The 26,965-nt window shown below is 40.9% G+C and overlaps 1 protein-coding gene and 2 pseudogenes across 1 annotated transcript; 2 read left to right on the top strand and 1 right to left on the bottom strand.

Moving 5' to 3' along the window:
* Positions 1 to 1,030: 1,030 nt before the first annotated feature.
* Positions 1,031 to 5,107, bottom strand: LOC133890879 (probable apyrase 2). Its single transcript, XM_062331500.1, has 9 exons — positions 4,560 to 5,107; positions 4,346 to 4,474; positions 4,221 to 4,277; positions 3,972 to 4,064; positions 3,292 to 3,497; positions 2,700 to 2,794; positions 1,921 to 2,135; positions 1,627 to 1,816; positions 1,031 to 1,542 (listed from the first exon to the last, which is right to left on the bottom strand). Exons 1-9 carry the CDS (start codon positions 4,869 to 4,871, stop codon positions 1,430 to 1,432), a joined length of 1,410 nt encoding a protein of 469 aa, XP_062187484.1. The 5' UTR covers positions 4,872 to 5,107; the 3' UTR covers positions 1,031 to 1,429.
* LOC133890420 (pentatricopeptide repeat-containing protein At1g77405-like) lies at positions 4,924 to 9,860 on the top strand (annotated as a pseudogene).
* LOC133890419 (uncharacterized) lies at positions 9,548 to 11,894 on the top strand (annotated as a pseudogene).
* Positions 11,895 to 26,965: the final 15,071 nt, after the last annotated feature.

Here is a 26,965-nt window from a genome sequence, read left to right as displayed (position 1 = left end):
GAGACTGTTACAAGAGGGTACATAGCTAATCTAGATAGATCTAAACCTAGTCGGATGGCTCTCTTGCAAGTAGTCAGGAGCATATGCTAATACAGATCTAAACTGCAAAAGGCTCATATGGTCAGAGCTTCTGCAAGCTTCAATGGCGTACAATGGCTTGTGTTAAATTGTGTCTACTTATTTTTCATAGGATCCTCTGACTCCGTATATATAGGGAGTCGCGTCGTACGGCCTCTGGAGTTATTTCTTCTTATTTTTGGAGATAAACTTACATGTTTACGAGATATCCTGATTATTTATATTTAGTTTTCATGCGTCTAGGAATTCACTTCTTAGGGATAGAGATATGCTCCGATTTTTTTTTAAAAAACTAGGGTACATAGATATAGTAGTTTTATATCACTCCAAAGGAGTATTTCTAATGGATACAGTTCTGTTGGATTTTGAGGAGGGGAAGAGAGGCATGGGAGAGATGGATGCACAAGCGGTTTGTTCTTAGCATCGGGTAGCGAAAGTGATGAGAATTTGATAATTAATTATTAAAAATTTACTAGATATAGATAAATTCTGAGGATGGAGAACCATCAAAAGCAAAATAAAACACCACTCGCCCCGGGCCATTATGGTGTAACGATAGGATTCCTTTCGTACATCGTTTTTTCTTCGATCTTTGACCTGAAAAGACGTCCCAAAATGATCACGATTCGGGGGTGCGACATGCATAAAAGGGGTAATGATACCGCTGCGCCGCCGACGCGCCATCTGCCCAGCCAATGAGCCAAGCAAGTGTAGGTTACGAATCCTCTGCGCGTACGTACGGTGCCGGGCTACGTGCTGGTTGCGCTTCACGGCAGGCGCGAGAGGCAGCTGCACCGCCGGCCGAGCCTGCATTGCCGCAGCCGGAGCGGAAGTACACAGGCACAACAAACAGCAGATCAAGCTCTTTGCCTCTTTCCAGAGCAACCATGAAAAAGGCAACCAGCACTTCTTCAAGACAACGAATACAGCTTATTCTGGAGAAGCCATCTCAGCCACAGCAAGACATTTTTATAGATCCAAAGGTCAAACCCTCGACTCCATTTAATTACTGACGCCAGTCTTTTTCAGTCAATCGACAATACATCTATGCATTTTCAGGGAGCGAATAATGTATTTATGCACATCCTTGCACTCTTGTAGAGGTCAAAAAGAATGATAGAGGCTCTCATCTTACTTCCATTAGTACAAAAAATAAGCCTTACAAGGGCCGCTGGAACGAAGTACAAACCGAGACTTCCCTTGTGCGTAAAGCTATCGTATAGGAGGATGAATGAACTTAGTAACAAAATGGTGGATTCGGCAAGCGCAGCATCGATCAAGTGAAAACCTCTCAACCCAAAACTTCATGATGACAACGCCTTGTGATGTTCTCTGCTAAACTGCTTTCTGCCTATGATGAAGATGCAACCTCGATGGCACTGCCAAGCGGCCATGCTGCTTCGACGTATGCGTCACTGTAAGGGACCTTCTTTACCAATGTCATCTCATGGTTTGGATCAACGCCTGCAAGAACCAAAGCAAAAGAAATGAGAAACGTACTTAGAATATCTATGCTAATCTGATTATTTTCCTTTTATCGAGTCATACCGAATCCATCCACAAGTAATGTGTACTGATAAACGAGATCCATGCAGATATATGGAATGTTATCCTTTTGGACACCAGGGTAGGTAGCTTCGGCGTCCTTCACGCTTAACTTACAAGCACGCTGAGCAGCTTGTTCAAAGTCTGAGGGTTTAACCTTAGCAACAGCTGCCTTGGGGTTTACAAATCCAGCCTGAGCAGACACCAGAAAATGGTTAGAAATGTATAGTGATAAAACAAGTACTAGCAAACAAGTTGAATTGTCTTCAGATGTTATCAGTTGCTGCATAACCTTACCTCAGCAGCCCTATCAAAGAAAAACGATGCTACAAAGAGATTCTTCTGTCCAGAACCACCACCACCATTCCAAATGCCACCAAAAGAACATTTCATGTGGGTGCATGCTTCATCAACTTTAAGAGCCTTCACAGCATCATCCTTGCATTTTGAATAACTAGCACCAGAAGGTGAAGCTGATGCTTCAAATGTATCCTTGCCATATTTGTATTGCCCTGCAATCATAACACAGTTAAAATCAAAGACTACCATGAGCAGTCAGCAAAATATCACAGATAAAATCAAAGACTGCAATGAGCAGTCAGCAAAATATCACAGATGATCAGGCATAGCAAAGTTATGGCACATGGTATGTTATATAGAAAGTTAAAATTGCATATCCAACTGGAGTCATAATCACTTATCTGCCCATATATTTGTTATGCGTCTATGAGCGTAGTTGTAAGCAGCATTATAACAACTTCTAACTGATATTGCTTGTCAATAAGATCATCAAAGAAATTGACAAGATAGGCATGGCTCGTATCCTAGAGAATAATAACAAGTGAATTTGAGGGAAACATCCTTTTGTAAACTGACTTTGTTCCACAATAAGAAATTATCCCTTTCATGAACAAAATATTGAAGAATTTGACAAAGTTCATCATTCTTCTTTTTAATAAGAGAAATAAGGAAAAAATAACTTCAATGGCAGGAATCTATTTTAAGATTGTAAATTTGTAATACACAAAGAGGAAATACATGATAGGAGAGAATAGGGTAGAAGTAAGCAACCATACCTTGATATCCCTCTAACATACAGTTGCTGTAACCATTGCTATTGCCAGCCTTTAAGACCTCTGCTCTAGCAGCCAGCAACCCATAATGCAAATAACTGCAAAAACAAGAAATGTTTGCAGTCATATTTACGATGTTTTGTACAGGTATAATCATTTGATGTCATTTCCAAGAGATGCCCACCAAAAAGCATACAGAGCACCAGTGCATGACTTTATGCCTTGAAACAACACTAATAATACTACTTTTTAGGTTGCATTTTTACACATAAGGTCGTAAGTACGCCCTTAAGGTTGCTCTAGCCATAAGTGTTGCATTATTTCTGTATTTTTTTTTTCATTACATAAGATTCCCTTAAGCTGCTACTTACAGAACTACGACACTTTCCTGCTTTTCGGTGAAATATGACCTATGAATCCAAATAGGCAGAAACAAGGGATTTGCAGGACTGGACCACCATCAGGTGCTTAAACAGGTTTCTGAAGATTGATTTCTGTTATTATGCCTTAAATTACCACATACGAGGTTCATAAATAGGAAGATTTTTTAAAACAGTAGCAACCCTGGAAAGCTCAGTAATTTTGTAACACTAACCTATGAACATAAAGATAGTATGTGGTTCCTTTGAGGAAGAGTTTTTTCACGTATGAATCTTCACCATCAGATGGTTTAGGAGCCTTTTCTGCATCCTTCTCTGGGATAGCGTATGCCATTTGGACAGATCCACCACCAAGATCGACCACTCCAACTGTGTCTGCGTAAGTCTTTCCCAAATTTCCCAACAGATAATTGATAGTAACCTATAAGAAAAGAAACGACTCAGAAGAGTGATATTTGTTAGTTGTTCCCGGACTAAAATCTGAATATAGAAGCACAATTCGTGAGCAACACCTGAACACTCTTGTACAACCCGTGAGTAATTCCTAAACACTCTCAAGTCATATGGATAATCGGAATGTTTGATCAGGAGAGACCAAAACCTCTACCACATCTGCTCGCCTTAGTGTATTGGACTTTGATGAATTACAACAACTAATTAACTTTTTATGCATCTACATTGATTTGAGCTCTCACTTATATAATAATTTAGGCTGCAACCTGATAGATATCAGTTCTCAAAATGACTGACAGAAAGATTGCCCGCTGAGGCACTTTTCTCCAAAAGACAAGTGCAGGTACACTAGCTAATCACATCAATCTAGAGCCTTAGCTACATTGAACATTGCCAAACATTTCTAAGAATCAGCAATGGATAAATAAGGCCAGCATCATACCCACTCGTATGCACCTTCCTGCGATCCATCAAGAACTGTAACCCAATCAGGCTGGGTTTTAAAGGAACTCTTTTCACGAAGAAGATCCCTAACCTGCACCAATCGTGGATTCAGGAGCAGTCAAATTGAGCCAATAGAATATTACAATCATGGTGATCAAACAATACAAAACTCATTGGAAGAGCACACTATGTTCTCCGATGAGGACAACAATGGCATTGCTAGAAAAGTAATAGGAGAAACATTTACCGCTTGCAAGATCTGCTCGGACTTTTCTAATCCCAAATTTCTCAGCCCCGCGGTGGCCTGCGTATGGAATAGGAAGCTTAGAACATCATCAAGCACCAATTACAAAATCTACTGTCCACACTTACCCCGACTCGGACAGGCGTTTGGTCGCGCAATTCCGCGGGAACCACTCGTTTGGCGTCATCAAGGAGAGAAACGAGCGAATCGGCAGCCTCCCGGGGGTTGTTGGCAAACGCACTAAGTCCCGGTTTTTTCTGCATGCAAAAGGGGAGAACTTGAGATCACGAGATATGAACCAGATCCAGATCCAATGGGTGAACGGATCGCTGGTTAGTTTACCTGCACGAAGAGCTCGATCTCGCTGCCAATGTGGACCAGATCCAGGTTGGCGTCGAAGCAGAAGACGTGGACGCGGCTCCCGGAGCTCCCGGCGTCGAATATGACGGCGTACCTCTTAGCCCCCGCGGCGCCGCTCATGGGCCCCGTCCTCCTCCCGCCGACGGACGCGGCGGGCGAGCGCGGCATGAGCAGGAGGACGAGGGAGACGAGCGCGAGCGGCGCGAGGAGGACGAGCAGCACGCCGCGGTAGCGGTGGACGCGGTCGGCGAGCGTCTCCGGGCGCCCGGCTGGCAGCGCGGAGTGGCGGCGCATCCTGGCGTCGGTGGGGAGGAGGAGGTCAGGGGACGAGGGTGTGCGGTAGCGGATGCGGCCGGCGGGCGGGGGCGACGGCTTGGCCGCCTCCTGCTCCGCGGGATCCAGGGCTCCGCGTCTCGTTGGTGCTGCGACTGCGTCGTGGCGCGGGGCGGGGCGGAGGGGGATGAAGACGCGGCAAAGTTTGACCTCGACCCTGGGATCGCTCGCGTCAGAGTTTGGCAGGCCACCCCCACCGCACTCTGCGACCGTGCATGACCAGAATTAAATCTGGTAATCTATTACTAGTACATATATTAAAGGATTAAAAATTAAATCTGGTAATATATTACATATAATAAAGGGTTAAGAATTAAAGCAATTTAGAGGTTATAGATATATATGTGTATCTATATATATACATATATGTGTATGTGTATATATGTATTTGTGTGTATATGTATTTATGTGTGTATACATGTATATGTCGGAGGATTAACTCCAGTCGCAGGGATCTCGAGAAACCATTTTTTAGAGATTCGGCCGGAGGGATGATCCTGAATATGTTCGCCTCAGAAATAAATGGGAATGAATGCAACGGCCGGTGGTGGTGGAATGACCTAGTGAAAAAAAAAAGTAAATGCACCGGAATTTAGGCAGGTTCGGACCACACGGGGGCGTAACACCCTACTCCTGTATAGATACTATAAATGACCTGAGGAAGTCCCTCAAAGATGTTGCTGGTTACAAGAATGTTTGTCTATCTTAGAGCCAGAGGCTCCTTGTTCTTCTTTTCTCTTCTCTGCTTAGTTTGCTCAGAGGTTTCAAAGCTTTAAAAATTTGTCTTTGCTTGTGAGCGATTGATTCACTTCAGAGCCTGTCTTTGTCCGTGCTGCCGGTGTCTTTAAATACCAGTCGGCAGTAGCGTGCCCCAAATGGGAGGGAGGGTACGAGTTCCAAGATACCATAAATGGAAAGGGCGTCATCATAGCCTCTGTGCGAAGTAACCGGGGGTGAAAAATGCGCCCCACGTCCAGTCATCCATCACCATAAATGCACTGGCAACAGGCGCCGTGAAGAGGGCCCACCGGGCAGCCGCAGAGCGGCCCGGCTTGCCCATCCTGTCTTGTTCCCCTGCCACAGCAACGCGGCAGACGGAACGCCTCGGCCCTTACGACGTTATCCCGAGATGGGCCGGATGGCACGGGACGGGACCCGTGCAATTAATAACCCACGCCTCTCTGTCAGAACGTGACAGGAACTGACGCTGAGCGCGGTGGGAGCAGTTGGATGTGACAGACCACGTACGCTCTTTAAATGCGGCATCGGGCCTTTGACTGGCTGACACCTCATCGGTGGGCCCCTCGGGGGCCACTGCCAGGGGGCTTTCTGGGTCGTCGGGGTACCGAGTGCTCGGGGGTACTGTTCATCTCCCCGAGCACTCTCTCCCGAGAATGCCCTTTCTTGTCCTCGGGGAACCGAGTGCTCGAGGTACTGTTCACCTCCCCGAGCACTCTCTCCCGGGCACACTTGTACGGATCATCGGGGAACCGAATGCTCGGGGGCTGCTGCACGCAGCCTCGAGCACTCTGTCCCGAAACTTCCTTCGGTGGGTCTTCGGGATACTTGGGTGCCCAGGGGCCATCGCCGGCGGCCCCGGGCACGTTTCTCCCGGTACTTAGCTCTTCTGGTCGTCGGGGGACTAGGGTGCTCGGGGGTCACCGTACACCTTCCCGAGCACTTTTTTCCCAGTACTTAGATTTCGTGGATCATCGAGGAACTGGGGTACTCGGGGCCCACCGACTGTGGCCCCGAGCGCCCTCTCCCAAGACTCGATCTTTCTCACCTTGCGGGAGAGACTCCGCGGGATGACGTCATGTGACGGATGACTGGCCTGACCTCGGGATTCGGGGATCCTCGGTTCCTGATACACCGACAGTATATATGTACATATAATTTTTTTAGATTTTAGAAAAATAGCGAAAGGAATAATAGTTATATTGATAAATCGGTTGAAATAATTTAAAATATATAGGAAAATATCTAGGGCTCAAAAAAATATGAAACAAATTTAGTTATGTTTGTATTACTGTCGTCTACATGTTAAAATTATGTGCATGTATGAAAGCACAACTGTTTTTCTCATAATTAAATAAATATGTTAAATATTTATAAATTTATAAATAAATATTAAGATATAAAAAAATGATGAATCTATATTTTTAGTTTTTTTTTATCATACTCTGTGAAAAAAAAAGAGCTCGACATAAACGCGTCAATCTATCTAGTTACTCTATTAAAAACCCATAGATCTGTTAACCAGGCAAAATCACCACCTATTGCCATCCCTATTCCTAAAAATTGGTACGAAAACTTCAACTGGTTGACCCCGTGCATAAACATTTCACACATCTTTTTGCACGCTGAAGGAATTTTCGGCAGCTAATCAATCAGGTGCAGTTGCCTTCTGTTCAGGTCTTGGGTTTTTCCTTTTCTCAGTCCACACTCCGTGATAACATCCGATCAGATCAGATGAGGGCCAGGCTTTCGTCGTGGCCTCCCACTTCTCGCTCGCTCCCACTTCAGATGATGACGCAGAAGAGGAGACGTATGCATATGCACAGCCTTCAGATGATCGGCCTTATGAACACCCCTACAGTCTTCATGGTGTTTCGGATGAAACTACTTGGTTTCCTAATCAGAGCTACCAGGAGGTCTACAGTGGGGAGGAATCTCAGTATCGGGTACTTATCACACATGAGTGATCAATAAGAATGTGGCCTAGTTACAATGGGCGCTTTAGCTCAATTATGCGTAACTGCTTTGATACTTTAATTTTGCTTGTCAATTACATTGTTTGATTTATCTGTCACTGAACGAGTTAAGGCAATCTGCATGCCAGTATAGTCTAACAAGACCATCTTAAATGGCCACGCGCATATTTGTTCTACCCAACGTGATTTGTCTTGTCTTTTTAAGGAAAAAGCGGAAGAAGTGCCAAAGTAAACAAAAACATTATTTATGCTTGGGAGCTAGATGTTTTCAGTTAGTACGCGATTTAATTTATGATTCGTTATTTCTGAATTTTTTGGACTGATACACCATACTTTGTTTCTATCTAGTTGATCGTGTGTCAAAAAAAAACCACGGTCAATACCCCGAAAGTGGTTCCTTTGATATCACAGCAGAGGATCCCAGCGCACCCCCACTACCGATCCACCGAGAAACGAGATTTTTTTATTTTAACTCTTTTTAAATCAATATTTTAAAAACAGCATATGAGATATTAAATTTTTAGAAAGTAGTTATTTTTATCACACTAAAGTATATAATGTGACTCACAACTTGATCACACCAATAAATATGACGTGACCAAGGTAAACATGGTAGTGTCGTGCTCCTGCGCCTTACCACGTGAATTTTTTTTGGTCACGCTAAAGTACAATTGTGTAGAATAGAAACCATATATCTAGGAAAAGAGTTCGAAATGATTTGGAACCGGTTTGAGACATATGGTGTGGTTTGGTTTGGGTTTGTGCAGCTGGTTTGGTTTGGGCCGAATTTGGGAGGGGGAGTGGTGGGCTGAGGTTTGGGCCGGTTTTCAGCCCATTAGCAGGTTTAGCCGCAGCTGCTCGCTTCGCTCCTCCAGCGCCGCCCTCACCCTCTCGCCTTCCTCTCCTGGTCCCATTCCTACCCCCAGCCCGTCCCGCTCTCCGAGGCCCTGCTCGCTCCCGGCGCTCTTCCGCCTCCGCGCGCACGCCCCGCTCGTCTCCACCGCCGCGCTCACCGACGTCATCCGCGCTCTCGGCGAGGAGGGACTCACGCGCCGCGCGCTCGCCGCATTCCACCGCATGCGCCAGCTCCGCTGCGCCCCCGACGCGCAGTGCTACAACACACCTTGATCGCCACACTGTGCCAGAACGGGTGATTCAGGGAGGCTAGGTTCAGGTGTAGCGCTCCGGCGCGCGCTGCGCGCCCGATCCCTACACGTAAACGGTGCTCATCTCCTGGAAAGTGGCGGAGGATCTACGAGGCCGGGAGTCTGTTCCGGAGGATGGGGGAGAAAAGGGCTCGAGCCGGACGTCGTGACCTACAACTGCTTGATCAACGGCCTGTGCAAGACGTACCGTGTGGAGCGTGCGCTTGAGGTGTTTGATGAAATGCTGAGGAAGGGCTGCACACCAAACCGGGTGACATACAATTCGTTCGTGAGATACTACAGTGTGGTGAACGATGTGGACAAGGCTGCAGAGTGGATGAGGGAAATGGTTGCGAGGGGGCAGGGGTCGCTTCATCAAGCACGTACACCCCTGTTATCCACTCCTTATGCGAGAGTGGTAGGGTTGGCGAGGTGAGGAGGTTCTTGATTGAGATGGCTGAAAGTTGGCATCTTCCTAGGGAGCACACTTACAAGCTGGTGAAGGATGCAATTGAGGAGCCCTTGCCGGCAGAGCTAGGCCAGTCCATTGAGGATGGCATTAAGGAGAGATGCCGGCAGGTGATGCGAATTAAGCCCATAATGCGACCAATCACAATATGATCTGGGAGAAAAATTGAGCGTGTGCGTACTTGTCCGTACATGGCTACACGCTATATGTATGGAAGCTGATGAAGACTGTGAGGGATCTTGTAAGGAGGCTTTGCTGAGCCTTGCCAGAGAGTAGGTGAAAGGTGATGATACCAGGGAGAAGCAGGGGATGGTGGTGAGGATGAAGTCCAAAACGCCATTATTCACAAGATAGTATGAAGCTAAAATGAAGTTGATCTGTGCAGAAGGTAAATTATGTCTGGAATTCGTCATTCTTGCTCGCCATTGAAATATTTAACATTCCGGAGTATTAAACAATGTTATATTAGTCAATATGCTATGATAATCGTCACCTTTTTATTAGTTGATTCACATTACATGGAAAACAATAAATATTATTGGGTGTAACATTTGAGAACCGTTGCAACGCACGGGCTTTGTACTAGTAACCATTTAAATATTACACGCAGGAGTTTTTGTCTTATGATGCAGACAATAAGATTTATCTCAACCTATTCTTAGCTACAATCAGCATTTTGGTGAACAACCACTACATATTCATGTTGAGCCTCCAGAAATTGTTTCTTTTCACAAGTTGGAGTACTACGAGGTTTGTTATCTGACAACCCGATTATTTTGTTTTCATTTTGGTGTTCTGGAACACAGTTTCCTGGATTATCTGCATAAATCCACAATATACATTTACTTGTTCAGTTCAAGCTCATGAGCAGATATCACATATGTCACACAGTAACATGTTTTACGTTTATCAGTTCTCACGATTCTTAATTAAATTTTATCTTGATCCTTGTGTAGAACTTCTCAACATGTGCCAACCAAAATGACGTCGATAATTTGGAGAGTTGGAGGCACTCATACGAGATACAGCCCTATGTGCACATACCTTATGATCAACTTGAACTGTATAGGCCTTCTTGGTTGCTGAATTTGGGATACTATCAGGCCTGCACAGAAGGGGTGTCTCCTGACTATGGAATGTAAGTTAGATAACTTCATATACTTGCTCTGCTATGCATATTGTTCGAATTTCACATCTAATTTTACTTTTGGACAAATGTTTCAAGAGTTTGATCTATTTGTTGTAGCTATATAAGTCATTCTGTAGTAACAGATTGGAAGGTTGATACCTTTTGGACCTTTTCCCCATTTCTTGAGACTCACTGAAGACTTGATTTGATGGAATCGTTAACCGATTGCTTGGAGAATGGCTATAAATATAATAATTCATTCATCGCTTTGAGTTGCAGCATACACAGGCATCTGGTCAAAGCTGGGACGTGTCAAGCTTATTTCTGTCTCCGTTCTATCCTCAAAAAACACGGATTTATGAGCAGTCTCATGGCGATGAGAATGTTTGAATTGGCAGAGCAACTGGAATGTGCTTTCTGAATATTGTCATCTGATAATTAAATCAATACGCACAACTATGTGCATGTTGTCCAAAATTTATTGTTCCTGTAAATATAGATCAGGATGCAATGCCCTATACTACTATGTTTTCTGCGACTAGCCCATTGCTCCCATGTGCTATTGGATGTACCATCATATGCTTTCCATTTTTTTCCTTTGTAATTGATGGGTGACATATTGGTGGGGTCAGCCATTTTGCTTTTCTTGGATTGATAAATTGTTTAGGGCAAATCGTTTCGTTTTAGAAATGTAATAGATCAAAATGTTCTGATCTCTATTGTGTGAGCTGTGTAGACATTTCTCACCAATATTCCTTGTTGAGTCAATTGTGTGCCCTGTTTTACACTTTTACTCAAATGTTTTTGACTGGAACTTTTCATTTTCTCCATCTAACCGGATGGAATTACCATGTGTCTTGTTTTAGGTATAGCTGGCACCTGTTTGTTCTTTTTAACTTGATAATGTGTTCCTGGCAATTATTATTTACATATCTCGTTTGTAGGATGAGCATATTGTTGGACACTTAACTTGCTAATGCAATTATGCAAAACATACAGAAATGTTTTGAAATATTAATACTTCTAGCTGGATGATTGTTTCTTTGCTTTTAACATATCTGGGTTTTCTGTCTGTGATGGTGGGAAACAAGTAAGGTTAACTTGGTTTAAATTGGCAATTTCAGTGGAATGTTTTTGCTTGGACCAAGTCTGTATACAAGATTTTGTCATTTGACATACTTTTACTCCTTTTGTGCTGAGTGTTACATTCATTTATTGATATGCTTTGTTTAAGACTTGGCTAGATTTTGCAACTTAAGTAGTGTGGATCACATTTAGTGATTGGCTTTTACATGTTCAACAGTCAATTACCCATCTTTATCTTTGTGTAACAAATCAATTACCATCTGTAACCTGCAGGGTGGTGATTCTAACCATATGAATGGCTTCTTCTAGCCTTTTGGAGAGTACTCAACCTATACTGTATTGTCTATATTGTTGTAATGTTACTTGAGGTTCAGTTGTATTCACATTTGATTAAAATTTACTCAGCCAAGTGCAAATAAGAAATTTATTTGTAAGATATTATGTTCCAAGTATAAATGCAAGATCAATTTCTGCATTGCTTACCAGAGATACATTTTCTCATACTGATTTTTAGTTTGTATAAAGCCGAAGCTAATTTTGTACATTCTTCCTTATCAGAGGCCTGATTTGTACCATAATTTTCTGTATTCATGCTTGCGCATAGCATCACATATACACCTGAGTTTTTTAGTCTGGTTTACGTTCTTCAGAGTTAAGTTACGAGTTACAAGATGGCTTGGATTTATACCTCAGTCTCAATTTACAAGTTTGATTCAGTCTGACATAAGCTAGTCATTTTGTTATACTATCTGTTTGCCTTTCTGCCAAGTCATGTCTCAAAGTTATTAGGTAACTTGGAAACCAAACGATCTCTTCAGGATCCTGACGGCACTCTACTTGCTCTACATACATTTGATACCATAGGCCGTCCTGTTGGAAGTTGCTTTCTTTTGTATCCTTTTGGTTTCTGGGTAATTATTAGCAAGATGGCCTGCAAAACATTTCATCGTGGAACTTGCTACTTATAGAATTTTGTCGGCGGAACTGTTTGGTGGCTCTCTCTTTTCCGAGCTACTTCATTTCAATACTACTCAAATTTATGAATAGCATTCGCAACATGATATCTAGGACAGTGCTTCTATCAAGAAACTGTTTGTTCTTAACTCTTCATTCTATCATCGTTCCTATGCAGTGACAAAGAAAAGCCCAGGCATTGTATTGTTTTCAGGACTTCTAAGTGCATGTTTGGTAGAGTTCTTTTAATCTAATTTTTTTTGAGAAAGTGATTCTCTAAGGAAAGTAATTTTGTGATTGAAAATAATTCTCTAGTGATTCTTTAGGATAAATTCTATAGAGAAAATGATTCTACGTGGGAAATGAATTAGGGATTGGTTTTTTCAGCTTCAAGTATTTAGTTTATTTTTAAAAAATCACTCCATAAACTAAAAACTGTAAATTGCTGTTTTGTAGAGTTACTACTAATTTTAGTATGTGAGCTGATCAGAGATCTCTGCTAAACTGACCCTAACTTGGCTGAAAACTTGATCATGAAGCATCCAGAAGTCGGACTTGGGGAAGTTGGCAACTGCATCCTGTTACAACTTACAACTTAAAAATGGCTTCCCCGTTCTAGCACGGTCTAATGATAGGTGAGCTGTCGCTTTTGGGTATCTCCTAGGCCCATAGTCTGCTGGTGTCCAACAGGAAATCTCTGGTAGTTAACACTCATGTTCATTGCCATCTATTTTCATGTCAAATCTTTGCAACTCTCCTGGGCCTCCTTGACCTGGCCCAATTGGTCCTTTCGTCGCCTGCAATGAGAAGCTGGAGAGAGATGATCCAAGAATGCAACAGGAGTTCTTAACCGACATATGATGGCGAGTTAATAAATTTCTGTACTCTGTAGTGAACTTAATAAGGAGTGAAATGCACACTTTGCTTCGGAAGCACTATTAAACACTAATCCACTTTTGTTGCATGTATGTAGGATCTATCTTTTTCCTTGCCCAGTGGATGGTGATGAAACATACGAGTCTTTCTTCTCCCTTGCACTTCTTTTTAGCTACAAGATTGTCTTTACATACATCTGCACTGTTTGCGCGGTTCCCCGCGCGTGTAAAGGGGTATCAAAAGACACTCTTGCTCCTGCAATAGGATTGCAAATGTCGGACCCACTCACGATCGCATATCCGATATTTATGACTTTTAGCGATAGCATATAAAGAATTGCTCTGTTTTTAAGAACCTTTTTATTTCTTGAATCATTATCTTTTAAATAATAAGGTTACCTTACCCAGGGGAGATAAAAGGCAAAGATATGCAAAATAAAATAAAAATGTGTCCATTGATACTGGCCATCATAGCCTCACTCCTTTACTCTCTTGCCGCCTAGTTGAACTGCTGTAGACCTGTAGTCAGTAACCACGAGTTGAAAATGATTCACTTTTCAACTACTCCGAATTTGACTGGACTTTTTCTCACCACTACCTGTAAAAAGAGTGTCAGAAAAGCTGGCTGAAACAGAAATGAGCTGTTCTCATGATTCTTCAATCTTTGGAGAGGTAAATGCTGCTGTCGTCGAACTTAAACTGGAATGTTATTTAGGTTTATAAACTCTGAAAATATATTTTTAATCATTAATATTGTCAAATTAGTTTAATCAGGTTCATACTGATTTAAAGTGGTTTTAACACCGACATGTCACGTTATGCCTGCGTGGCAAAAGCGGTACAGAAAAATTTAGAAAAAATAAAGAAAAATCATGGAAAATAAGAAAAACTAAAAAAATCAGAAAAATAGAAAAAAATCAAGGAAAAAATCAGAAAAAAAATCAAAAGTAATAGAAAAAAAAATTAAAAAAGAAAAACATCAGGACGCATGAATATGTCAAAAGACCACGTGCAACACGTTCTATTATATAACACATTTTACTTTTAGGAATAAATTAGAATAAGAAGGACCAGCAAGTGAATCTATTGCTAACATGCACTGTAACGTAATATATCACTAGACCACAGACAACACGTCTTACATGCTAACCAGCAGTCTATGCTAGAATAGGGAGAGGAAGCGGCACGGCTAGGGGTGAGAGGGCGGTAGGAGCGCGAGCAAAGAGAGACGGCGCATGATTGTGTTGGGCTATTTTCGACAAACAGATAAATTACTGAAGTAACTCTAAATGGTATGGTGGATAATTTTAACAAAATTATCACAACTAACAAAATATCCAACTACGTAGATCGACGAATTAAGTTTATATTATCTCTCACGTCTATGTAGTATGGACCACCGTAAAAAAAAATCCTATTTTCTTCACTCATCTTTCCTTTATGCGTAACTAGTGGCCACAGTTAACGAATTACTTTCTCATTCTTGTTCTGTTTAGAGTAAAATAGACTCATTCGTTGTATGTGATCTAGCGACATATTACGCTATATTGTCTATTAGCAATAGACTCACTTGTTGGTCCTTCCTATTCTAATTCATTCATAAAAGTAAAATATGTTATAGAATAGAACGTGTTGCATTTGTCTAGTGACATATTCATGCATCATAATATTTTTCTAATTTTTTCTAATTATTTTTTAGTTTTCTATTATTTTATTTTAAAAAATCTGATTTTTTTTTTCTTCATTTTCTTGATTTTTTCTATTTTCAGATTTTTTTTCTTGATTTTTTCTATTTTTCTAGATTTTTTTCTATTTTTCAGATTTTTTCTAATTTTTGGTACCACCTTTGTCATGCAGGCATCACGTGGCATGCCACATCACTCGTCTTTGATAGGCACCACGTGACATGTCACGTAAGCATCAAAACCCCTTTGGAGCTAATATGGACCTGATTGACACGGTTTGACAACATTAATAGTCTAGAAATGCATTTTTAGAGTTTGTGAACCTAAATGACACATTAGGACAAGTTCGAGGACCACCAGTGAATTTACCTCATCTTTAGCGAGTGCCTCCTCTTCGCCATCTCCCAAATGCCGCTCCGCCCTGCGCACCCACCACCACCCTGACTAGCCTAAGACAGGACAGAGTGGCGACGCCTCACCGATCTTTTCTTCCCTCCCCGCCCTCCCAGATTTGGTCTGCGGGAGGACATGAGTGATAGCCGCTCTCTTTTCCCCTTCACGCCACTGCCCCAGACCGAGTCGTTCCCCAAATCGGCGTCGCATCTACCTCAACCAAATCTGAGTCCCCCACTACTCTATTAGTCGAATCGATTTGAAGAGACGGGTTGGTTTTGGCTTCGGGGTAGCTGGTGGATTTTCTCCCCGAATCATAACAACTTGGGTCATCGTGCAATTCGTCCTCGCTGCCATGAATCCAAGTCCCCGTCGTTGAGGGTGATGGCTTGTGTTCTCGCCGATGCTGCTGCTCGTAGAGGTGAGCTGTTGTAGGATCAAGGATACTGACTAGAGGGGGTGAATAAGCGGTTTTAAAACTAATTGTTAAGTGATTAAGAAAACTTTCAAAAATAAACTAGGGATCACTAGGGTAATATAAAGAACAACTAAGACCTAAATTGAGGTTTGCAAACCTACAGTGGCATGCAAAGTAAATTGCATAAAAGTAAATGATAAGGTAAATTGCTCAAAGATGACACAAGAGATTTTTTTCTCGTGGTCGTGGTGACTTGCCGATCACCTCTAATCCACATTGAGGTGAGTTCAAGCTTCAAACCGCTTCTCTATCAAGTATTCAATTCTCACACGAGAAATAGCTTATTCGAGCAACTTGACCTTAAGCCAGCAATGAACAAGGACTACTCACAACCTCGATTTCACTGGTGAAGCACTTTACCACTCTGGCAAGGTGTGCTCAAACCTCTCACAATTACCACCGCAGCACCTTCACAATCTTCCTTGAAGGGCTCGTTGGTGCAACAACCTCCAAGCCGTCTAGGAGGCGGCAACCTCCAAAAGTAATAAGTTGGCGATGCTTGCTTGAAAGATCACAAGTTCCAAATTGCTCAAACCTTTGAAAATTATGCACTAGTTACTCTCAACCTCTCAAAGATGCAATCACGAGTTAATGGAGAGGGAGAGTGGAGGGCTAGAGCTCAAAGAGTTGTATTTATGTGCTAGAGTCAATAGGTACTATCAATGAGCCAGCTAACCCCATATTTATACCCACCTTCACTAAATCTAGCTGCTACTGCCAAGCTGACATCTCTGCGCAAGTGGCAATCAGACCGCAGTACAAGTGGCGGTCAGACCGCCGCCGTACAATGGCTACAGTAACGGTCGAAATAAATTCTGACACATCCTGGCGGTCAGACCACCATTCACCTTCGGTCAAACCGGAACACTCTGGGCGGTCAGACCGGTAGAGCAAAAACTCTATGTGTGATTCTCGATCAAACCGACAAGGCCCACGATTAGACCGAGACTAAGTTTTGCTCGGGATTTTGAAGATCTTTATACAGCGGTCAGACCGCTCAGAGGGCCGGTCAGACCGCCACTCTCATAGAGGCAAGACTGCACTGGAGGTTATACAGCGATCAGACTGCCATCAGGCTCGTTCAGACTGCTAGCACACAGTGAGCACATAAGAGCGGTCTTTTCGATGTTTTTTCTCAAACTATAGATTTTAACTCTAAATGATATGCAAGTTTGAGCAATTTGTTAACATAGAAACTTTAAGCAATCACTTCAGCCCCTCTTAACAGTACAACACTTATCCTATTAATTTGGTCAATTTTTTTCCTCTAATCTCCGTTAATCGGTAAAAGAAAATACCTTACAATTATACATTTGCTTTGAGCTAGCCTTTCTTCATGCTTTTCACTCATACAACTTCTAGCTCTGTAACACATTTGTGACTAACATTTTCATAATTCATTCAAACATATTAGTACACAAAGATATATTATCATTAATTACCAAATTTTGAATTAGGGGCCTAGACGCTTCAGCTGTGATTCGTGATGTATGGTGATCTCTCTCTCATCTCTGTTTATCCCCTTCTCTTTCTTGTTCGTCTTGTGCGTGAGCTAAGGTTAGCGCTGTTGTGCCGCTTGTCGATGTGCCGGCACGGTGCACTTTGTGTCACCATGCTTTACATCGGCGTGCTAGTGAGACCAGGCGGTGAATTGGTGCCGGACTTTGCCACTGATGTGAGCTCCGCTTTGATCCGGTCGCGCTGCCTTAGATCGCCATCGGTTGCATGTGTTTTGGCGCCACCGTGTTGGGTGACCCAACTATCGCCGCCGGTGTGCGTGTGCTTTTCCCGCCATGTTGTCTGCCGTCGATGTGTTTACCGATGTGTGTGTCTCTTGTGTGCGTTATGCCAACGAGTTGTTGATCTCCGCCCCCTATGTTGATGCTATTGAGTTATCGATCTCCGACCTACTGGCGTATGTGTCTCTTGTGTGTGCGCGCTTCCCGACCGCCTTCATGTCGCTGCCTGCTGCCAGTGAGCTCGCTGGACCGCCAGCCATGTGCTCTGTACAGAGTCGGGGTTGCTCGGCGACGCTGCTTAGCTACTACCCTGCTTTGGCAAAGACGGGAAGGAGAGGGTGAGAGAGAAAGAGATAATGATATATGGGTCTGTAAATATATTATTAGTTAGAGAATACTATTAAAAATAGTAAAGAATATAAATATTTAAATATAGATGTGCGGTTGGAATCATAAAGTAATATAACGGTAGAATCTTTATAGATGATATATTATAGATGTTTTGTTATAGTTGAGCCAACTTTCTTTGTCTCCGTGCCTCAAATTGCAGCAAGTTTAGCCAGTTAAGGAATCTGAGAAAACGTCTTATCGGACCTAAAATGCATGCCATCATGGAACCTACAGCGTGGCAAAAGCAAATGAATATAACATATAGGAATTCCTAACATATATGAGACACTAGATTGCCATTTATTTTCTAGTATGATTAGCCACTTTTTAGTACTGCTAGTGGTGGGTATATGTCATCTAAGCCTGCATCTTTTCCTTTTTTTGATTAATATTTTATGCTGCTGAATGAGGACAAGGACAAGTGGCAATACTATTGTGAACACGTAGGCCCGCATGATCTCTAATTTACATAGGTCGACCAAAGTTTGCCATTTTAGCGTAGAAAAGGGCAAAGCTAATCACTTCTAGTATATAATAATAATCTCTAATGGTGAACAGATGTAAATTCAAAATTCATTCACCAGGAATAGGTGAGCTGAGATAGATAGGTTATGCATATTTCTTGCTTCCAAGTAGCCTTCTTGATCCAGTGTGATTAGCGAGGAAGGCCTGCATGCAGTACCACTACTATGTCAATGACTCGATGTGCTCCAGCTGGGAGATGACAGATGAGATCTCCACACTCCATAGTGCGGAGGTGGTCTCTTCCCGGAAATTTCGGCTGTGTCCGGCATGAGTCCAAGTGCCACCCACATGGTTTGCTCCATCTCCTGCTGTTGCCTAGTGACCTGACCTGAGCCCCTGACCCACAGCTAAACGAAGAGCAGAACCGCTTGCCTGCAACCATGCTCCTCCGGCCTGTACTGTACTACTGCTGCCTTGCACATCAAGGACATCAATGGCGAACCGTTGATTTTCGGGCAACCACCACCACACCGTAGTTTTCATTCATGCTGTGTTGCATGCAGCCAACTTTTTTCTCTCCCAACTCTCGCCGGCATTTCCTGGAATCACATGAGCCGAGGCTGTCTGGTGCTGCTTCCGGTGCAACTTTGACTACCACGAGACGGTGAGGAATCGATCGGTCCATCAATCACAGTGCCTGTGCCTGTGCTTGTGCCTGTGACTGTGCCTGTGCCTGTGGGTGGTGTTGTTTCCTCCAGATGAGATGCATGTCTGGAATGCATGTCATCAGCCAGCCACACTGTTCCCCTTCACGGGCTCACGTAAGTTGTCTGTCGCTGGCTGTGCGCGTGCACCAGGCGTTGTCAATTCCAAATTCTGTTGGCCATGCCATGTGAAGGCTGTGCCTGCTGCATGGGCGTCGTCCATTCCCTATAATTCTGTTGCTGTTCCTACGCTACATCGCCCATTGCCATTACCCACATCCAGGTTCCAAAATGGGAGGGTTATCCAGCGATTATAGCGGTTACTGAGTTTACTGCTATGTATCGATTTTAATACAAACGGTTTTCAAATTTAAATTCAAAAAATTCAAAATAAATTAAAAATAATAAAAAATAAATAATCTAAAAAACTAGAAATAATTCTAAGATCTTATGTGAAGATAATTAAAAATAATATCATTTGTACCATATTCTATAGAATAGGAAGGAAGTTTGAAAAAAAGAAAAGAATTAAAACGTGCAGCTCACTTATTAACTCATGTTAAAGAAAAGTTTAACATGCAAAAACATATTTTTCTTTTGTAGGTTGTATCTTAAGATGATATTTAAAATTAGTTTCACTTTATTTAGAGTTTAATTAATTCTTCATGATTTTTACAAAGTTCACAAGCATAAAGTGAATATATTAAGAAACATCATTGTAATTAATTTTATCACATCTACCATTATTATTTTTATATAAAGTATAGTATAAGTAAACTAATAAAAATAGTTTCACTAATTTTAGAGGTATGATAGGTTAATTATGAATTAATACAGTTACAATATATTTACACAATCCTACATGTTACAATAACTATTTCATGAGTTTATATATCTTTAATTTGCTCTGTTATCGGTGCAATTCGATCGGTTACTAATGTCGATTCGGTCGATTTTCTCTGATTTTTAAATTTGATCGAATTAATTTTGAATGAATTCTCATTAAATTTTAAGTGATTTTTATGATAATCGCGAATTTCCGGTATCGCGAGGACTGGTTTTGGGTCCAAACGAAATTGTAATCCTTGCCGAGAACCCAGGGTTGGACAGTACCCAGCACAGTGTCCGCTGCATCAAAAGAGTTAAGCGTCGTAACATAACGTGTCTGCATGATTAGTTTGCTATATTTGTGGTGAGTGCACAGGAGATTGTGACTGGTCATGACTTCTGGTGCAGATTTGAGCAAATGGCGATGGGGATGAGCAGCGAGCCAAAGGTCTGAAAACAAGTTCCATCGCGAACATGCATGCCGCGGCAGTGAGAACAAGTACAGAGAGTACAACATGACATTAGCATCTAGATGGCAGATTAGGGACATGGCTACCTACGTACTGGGCATGATTAAGGGTGCTGAAAACCTAAGTGGCCTGAGTGAACCGATCGATTTTCCCCGTCCCTCGTCAGATTCCATTTCGCCATGAGTGCTCTGGAGCTTATCGGCCGGACCACCATGTTACCCATCGTGATCACGGCCACTCGCGTGAAAAGCATGCGACCCCACAGCATCGATAGGGCCTCCCGGTACCCTTCGACGTCTGATATTGCAGACAGTGGCTCTTCAGGCTTGGCCTCACCACCGGCTGATTTGTGTAACAGCAAACACTTTGTGTCATGTCATGCTAAAATCAGCCACCACAAATTTTCACCTACTTATCTTGCCCGGGTAAAAAAGAACAAAACTCTCCATTTGAAAAATGCAAAAAAAGTGCTGATTCGAGCAAGAGTTGAACTGTTTGTATTCCTTGGAATGAAATTACTCCGTAGTACTCCGTATTTTATAAAAAAAAATAGTAGACGCATTTTAAAAAAAAATTAAATTTTATATACTTTAACTAATATTTAGTTAAATTATAAAAATATTTAATATATAAAAATATACAATTAAGTTCACAATTCAAAATGAGTTCACATTATATAGGTTTTATAGCTATAAATAATATATTTTATAAAACACTTGGTTATAGTATAACTTTAAAGATCGAACTCAAATCAAATAGGACTTGTAAAGGCTGGTGTCCTGAATGTTAACCGTTGAGGTGGATGGGGACGAACAACAATGCGCCGTAGATCGTCCTCAGAAAGGTTGGTGCCGGCATCCTGCATGCAGCGCCCACCCTAGCATAGCAATACCACCGCTGGTACCGGCCGGCACTTACTTTGGTGAGATGATTGCCATCTGACTGTGCAAGGACGGGCCCTGACACAGGGCACATGCCGATCAATCGGCAGCCATGTTGCCGCTGTCCATTGGACAGATGGATCGATACACACAGAGAGAGGGCAAGGCTAGGACGACCTGCAAGACCAACCCGACTCACTCCGATTCAAAATATCATATCAGAGTCGTACATCTGTTTTTCCCTATGTAACACCATTCTAACTATATTTCTTTTATTTTCATTTTTTTTTTATTTTTTTCAACTTCATCAGCTTATCTTCTAAGAGATTTATGAATGAAAGGAATAGAAAATCCGTTCGGAAGGGAATAATTTTAGAATTAACTTCGGATGAAAATTGTGAAGAAAAATTATTAAAACGCTGAAGAGAATAAAAATCTATTTAAAAAAGATTATTGTTTGCAAAAGTACTCCATTGAGAATTATCTAAGTATAAGTATATGTTAGAAAGGGGAAACATGGTAAATGAGTAGCATCTAGACAATTTTCTGGTGTGCCCTTCCGGGTGGGGATTTTTTTAATAATATTATTTTACTAAAAATTACAAAAATATAATTTAAAATAAAAAATTACAGATGTAGGTGACAGCTGGCATTTCGATTTTTGATAGATGGGTAGTTGGCAATGTGAGTGTCAATTGACACCTATATTTGTAATTTTTTAATTTTAAATTATACCTTTATATTTCAATAAAATAATATTATTACACAGCAGTCCTGACCAAGACATTGTCCCCCTAAGTGACAAATCTATCTTGTCACTTCATACAGAGCTCAGACAAACTACAACAATGGTTTGATTGCCACTTTGCCAGAATCCATCGATCAGCATGTGTGCACCTGAAATTTTGCCAAGTAACCAACCATCTACGGATCTACCAGAAGAGTGGTTTTCCAACGTGTGCGTACAGCACACACACTATTATTTTTTTAGACAAAATACATGTACTATTATATGAATCAAGAGTTTTGTAGTTATATACAGTTACAAGGTTAGTATATATAGCTGTGTTCTTGGAAAGCTGGTTTTGTTATCTAATGGGAGTTTTAAAAATGGTTGGTGATACATATAGTACTGATGATGCCCATTTCACGACCGTTCGAAACAGTGTCAAACTAAGCTTGATCACTTAAGGTCGTCCCTAAATAGTTTGGACCCTGTTTCGTATCTTAAATGCTGACAAAACTGGCAAGATGTTTGTTGGGGGAAAGATTTTGTTGTGAACAAAGGAAATCAAGTGTGCTGTTTGCTAGGCAATCAGGGGTTTAGGGCATAGTAAGGCTAGTGTAGTAGTAGGTCTTACTCTATATTTAGTATCTGTTTGAAAGAGTTTCGAGAGTAGCTTTTTGATTGGAATTAGAGAAAATTCTGAAAAACAGTAGTTTTCAGCTTTTAGCTCACTGAGTGGAATCTGTGGGATTGATTCTCTGAAATGAACTAAAAGCTGGTGAGCTAAAAAAAGCAGCTTCCACTGATTCACTTCCCGTACAGAATCACTTTCTCTATATAGTTTATTCTAGAGAATCACTTTCAGCTACAGAGTTTCTAGAGCAGCTTATTGGCTGGAATTAGATGTACTCTGTCAAACAGCAACTTTCAGCTTTTAACTCTATGAGTGAAATCCGTGGGAGTGATTTTCTGAAATGAACTAGAAGCTGGAGAGCTGAAAAAAGCAGCTTCTCCTGATTCACTTCCCTCATAGAATCACTTTTGCCATATAGTTTATTCTAGATAATTACTAGAGAATTACTTTCAATCACAGAATCACTTCTCCCAGAGAATCACTCTCCGCAGAAAATTTAAATCATGTAGAGCTCTACTAAATAGATACTTACTCATCTTGAAGCTTGATAAAGTGTTGAGAGATCACCAACTATCCAAGCTGATCGATTATAGTAAAATATTCTCTGTTCTAAAATTGTATTGTGTGGTTTTGGATTTCGTTTCAATTCGTCTGGTTGGCTATGTGCATCCTAACTGTATAAATACTAAGGATCAACTCTCTATTATCTGAATATAACAATAAAAGTTAATAAATTTTTTATTATAAATTATACATTAAACCGAGCTTTCTTAATTGCTGTCATGTTTTGGTGGGCGAGCAGCAGCAACACTAGCTTAAGTACTGATGGCTCTCATAAATAGCGCCAATTAATGCATCCACAAAATGTTTCAGTTTTGTCAACGAAAGTAAGAAGAGCCGGGCAGCAGGAGGTTTTTATCGTTAAGCTCCGTATTATCGTGATGATTTCAAGGCCGCAGCAAGATAAGCTTTAATTTCCTTTCCTCCATTTGCATACTCTCCATCTCCTCTCTAGCTAGAGAGCTCACAAAGTTTGTACGGACGTGGCTAATTCACTATGATCATTAATGGCTAGTTAATGATGTCTCATGCAGACCGACCGTGAACTTAATTAGCTCAGTGAATTAACATCTCAGCCGTGCATTATCATAGATAATACTCCGTAGTCTCCCCGTAGACCCTAGATGTAGACAGACCACAGTCACCCGTGACTAGCGTCTAACAGTAGACAAACGTCTATGCGAACACTGAATGAAGCTCGGGAGCTAAATCTCAGCGGCATTACATGAACATTCTCCTACTGTATGAATGTATGTGCGTTATATTCATCCACATTTTTCTTTTTGGAAAAAACTAGCTAGTAGCTCACGCTAATAGCATGACTAGTCTTGCTGTAATATTTTGTTATTGTAATTTTTATTAAAAACTAGTCAATTTATTTTTTTATGAGGTTAGTGTCATTTAGTTACAAAACTCATAAAATTAGAAAAAGAGATAAAAATTATGTTGGTGGAAGAGAAAGTTATTTATGATCCAAACTTATATCCGAATCATATATATGTATTGATTCGATTCGTATACGTTTTGATCAACTACTAAAATCATACATCAGGTGTAGACAGTCCAACTAAAATAAAAATAGATTTGCCTTGTCTGCTACTTACTTGATGCGAAGACCTTGAGCTACACGGTGCTTATTAATCTATTATCTTAATAAGAATTTAAAAAAATTTCATTATCTTTATTACAAATTCTAGCTACAAGATGCTTGTTAATTGTTTTTTATTGACTCTTTATTTAGGTATTTGATTTTTTTTCTAAGACTATTTGATATGGATCTTTCTTTTTTCTATTCTAACCTTAATTTCAATTAGTATTAATTTTATTTATTTGGACCCTTTATTTAGATATTTTACTTCCAAAACCGTATAAAAATCTAACAGCTATTTTTCCATAATTTTTAATTATGTATTTAGCTATTTATTAATCATATTTTATATAGAGTCTTTGATTTATGAATTTAGCTATTTATTAATTATATTTGATATTGACTCTTTTGCTTAATCTAGACCGTTAGATGTTCATAACAACGAGTGGCCTATATTTTTTAATTATTTTCATATTAATGTGGTAATTTCGTCAAGTATAGCGAGTCCAACCAAAATCAGAATAGATTTGCGTTGCGCGCGTGCTGTGCCTTGCCTGTTGCTTGCCTAATCTGATATTTTATCTGGACTCTTTATTTGGATATTTTGCTTTTCAAATCGTATAGAAATAGAACTGCTAATTTTTCATTCCGAATTTAGGTATTTATTAATTGTATTTGATATGGACTCGTTGGTTTTTAAATTTAGCTATTTATTAATTGTATTTGATATGAGCTATTTGATTTAATATAGAACGTTAGATGTTCATAATAATGAGTAGTCTAGATTTGTTTTTTTCTTCTGATTAATAGGGTAATTTCGTGACTTGCGAGCAAATATGATGTCTCATTTTCTCTTTTAAATAATAATATAATATAACATCCATGTACAGTACACTTGGATAATGTTGTATACTTATAAAAGGTTTCTTTGGAAAGCAGGAATTTCCCGACGAAAGGTGATTACTTGTATATCGGTATATGGTTGACATCCAAGCTACATGCTGATAATATCCGTGTGGTCGTTGGATGATGATGGATCACTTGCAAAGTTGCAGAGCCGGGAGTTTGGTTGATGTTCAGGTCAGTTGCTATATATGGTCTGATGATGCATTGTTTCCTTTCACGCATGCATGCAGCTTGTGACTTGGATTTTTTTTATAGCCTATTTAAAATTAATATTTTAATAATAACACGTAGTTACGGGGCGGGCCGTCTGTCGACGTGGCACGGCAGTCACGCCCGGCTCCGTGGCGTGATCAAGCAGTGAGTCACATCAAATTATCCGGCGTGATAAAATGGGTCAGTTTTTGAAAATATAGATCCCGGCAGATTATTATTAAAATATTAATATTAAATAGATAAAAAAATTCTGTGACTTGTGAACAGCTAGCTGGTTGGCCGAGCCTGCAGGGATCGAAGTTGTCCATGCATCTGCATCTGCATCTGCATCCCGGCAAGAAAATCCACCCCCAACCAACCGTGGATCGATCGCTCGATCGCAGGTACGTATACATGGACCGGTGGTGGTAGTCCACACGGCCTGTCCCGGTGCCATGCGCGCCTGCGTCTGCATCTGCTCCGGCGAAAAGCCGCTCGCTACTCACGGACTCGCCACCTATCCTGGCTACTCTGCTCGCAGTGCGGAGTGCATGGATTTGCCACCCTGTGTAACTTGTGTGTCATCTCGCTAAAATAAGCAATTAGTAGGGCCTCGGGTGCAAACTCTTGTCACGAACCCCAATGACATCTACTAATGAACGAGAACCAACCTCCTAAAATGGCAAAAAAAAATTCGATTACATCGAAGACTCACAATCACACCACACCCACACACCGTTCAACATGTTATCCTCAATATAATTCCAGCTACTCACACCGATCACAAATATCTGTAGTTTTAGTCTCTTCCACTTTTTACTAAATATATATCATCCTAAAACTTCTATATATTTGCTACTACTAAATAAATACTACTGCTCTCATCAATAAATAATCTCTCCACCAAAAGTGAAGGCACCTCTCTGGGTCCTAACGACGCCGGGGGTGTGAAAGCATGAGTGAGCAAGATTAGATCCTATGGTAGTTCATGTTGTATTTCCCAATGTACTATAAATGAAATCAACAAGATTATTTAAGCTACTTTCTTAATCATTATATATAAGATTAAGATTTTATTTGGCAGAGCTCTAGCTGCAAGATCTATACAGTATGTACAATTTGTAGGATAAATAAAGTTATTTAAACACGTATTTTCATTCTAATAAGATGACTAAATTAAAAATCATCAATCTACATGTAGCTTGAGCTCCAAGAATATCTGGAGGTGGAGATGAATAATTTCAAGAATTCTTATAGCTAGAACTCTGCCAAGCAAATCCTAAATTGACATACAATGTTTATCACATAGAGTACTTAGGTCCTGTTTTTTTTCAGTTTTTGCTAGCTTTTGCTACTCATAAATAGAAAACCGAATCAAACATTCCACTTGTAAAAATAACTTCTAAGAAGCAAAAGCTGGTAAAAATTATCATTATTACTAAAAGTTAGAAGCTGATTTGCAAGAGCTTTTTAGATTTCGAAGGATGATGCTAAGACATATTACATATATTATATATTTCATCTGCATAAAAAAAACTAATTC

This window comes from Phragmites australis, chromosome 14, assembly GCF_958298935.1.
Source record: "Phragmites australis chromosome 14, lpPhrAust1.1, whole genome shotgun sequence".
In the NCBI taxonomy this organism is placed as follows: domain Eukaryota; kingdom Viridiplantae; phylum Streptophyta; class Magnoliopsida; order Poales; family Poaceae; genus Phragmites; species Phragmites australis.
This window is presented reverse-complemented; position numbering and strand designations above follow the sequence as displayed.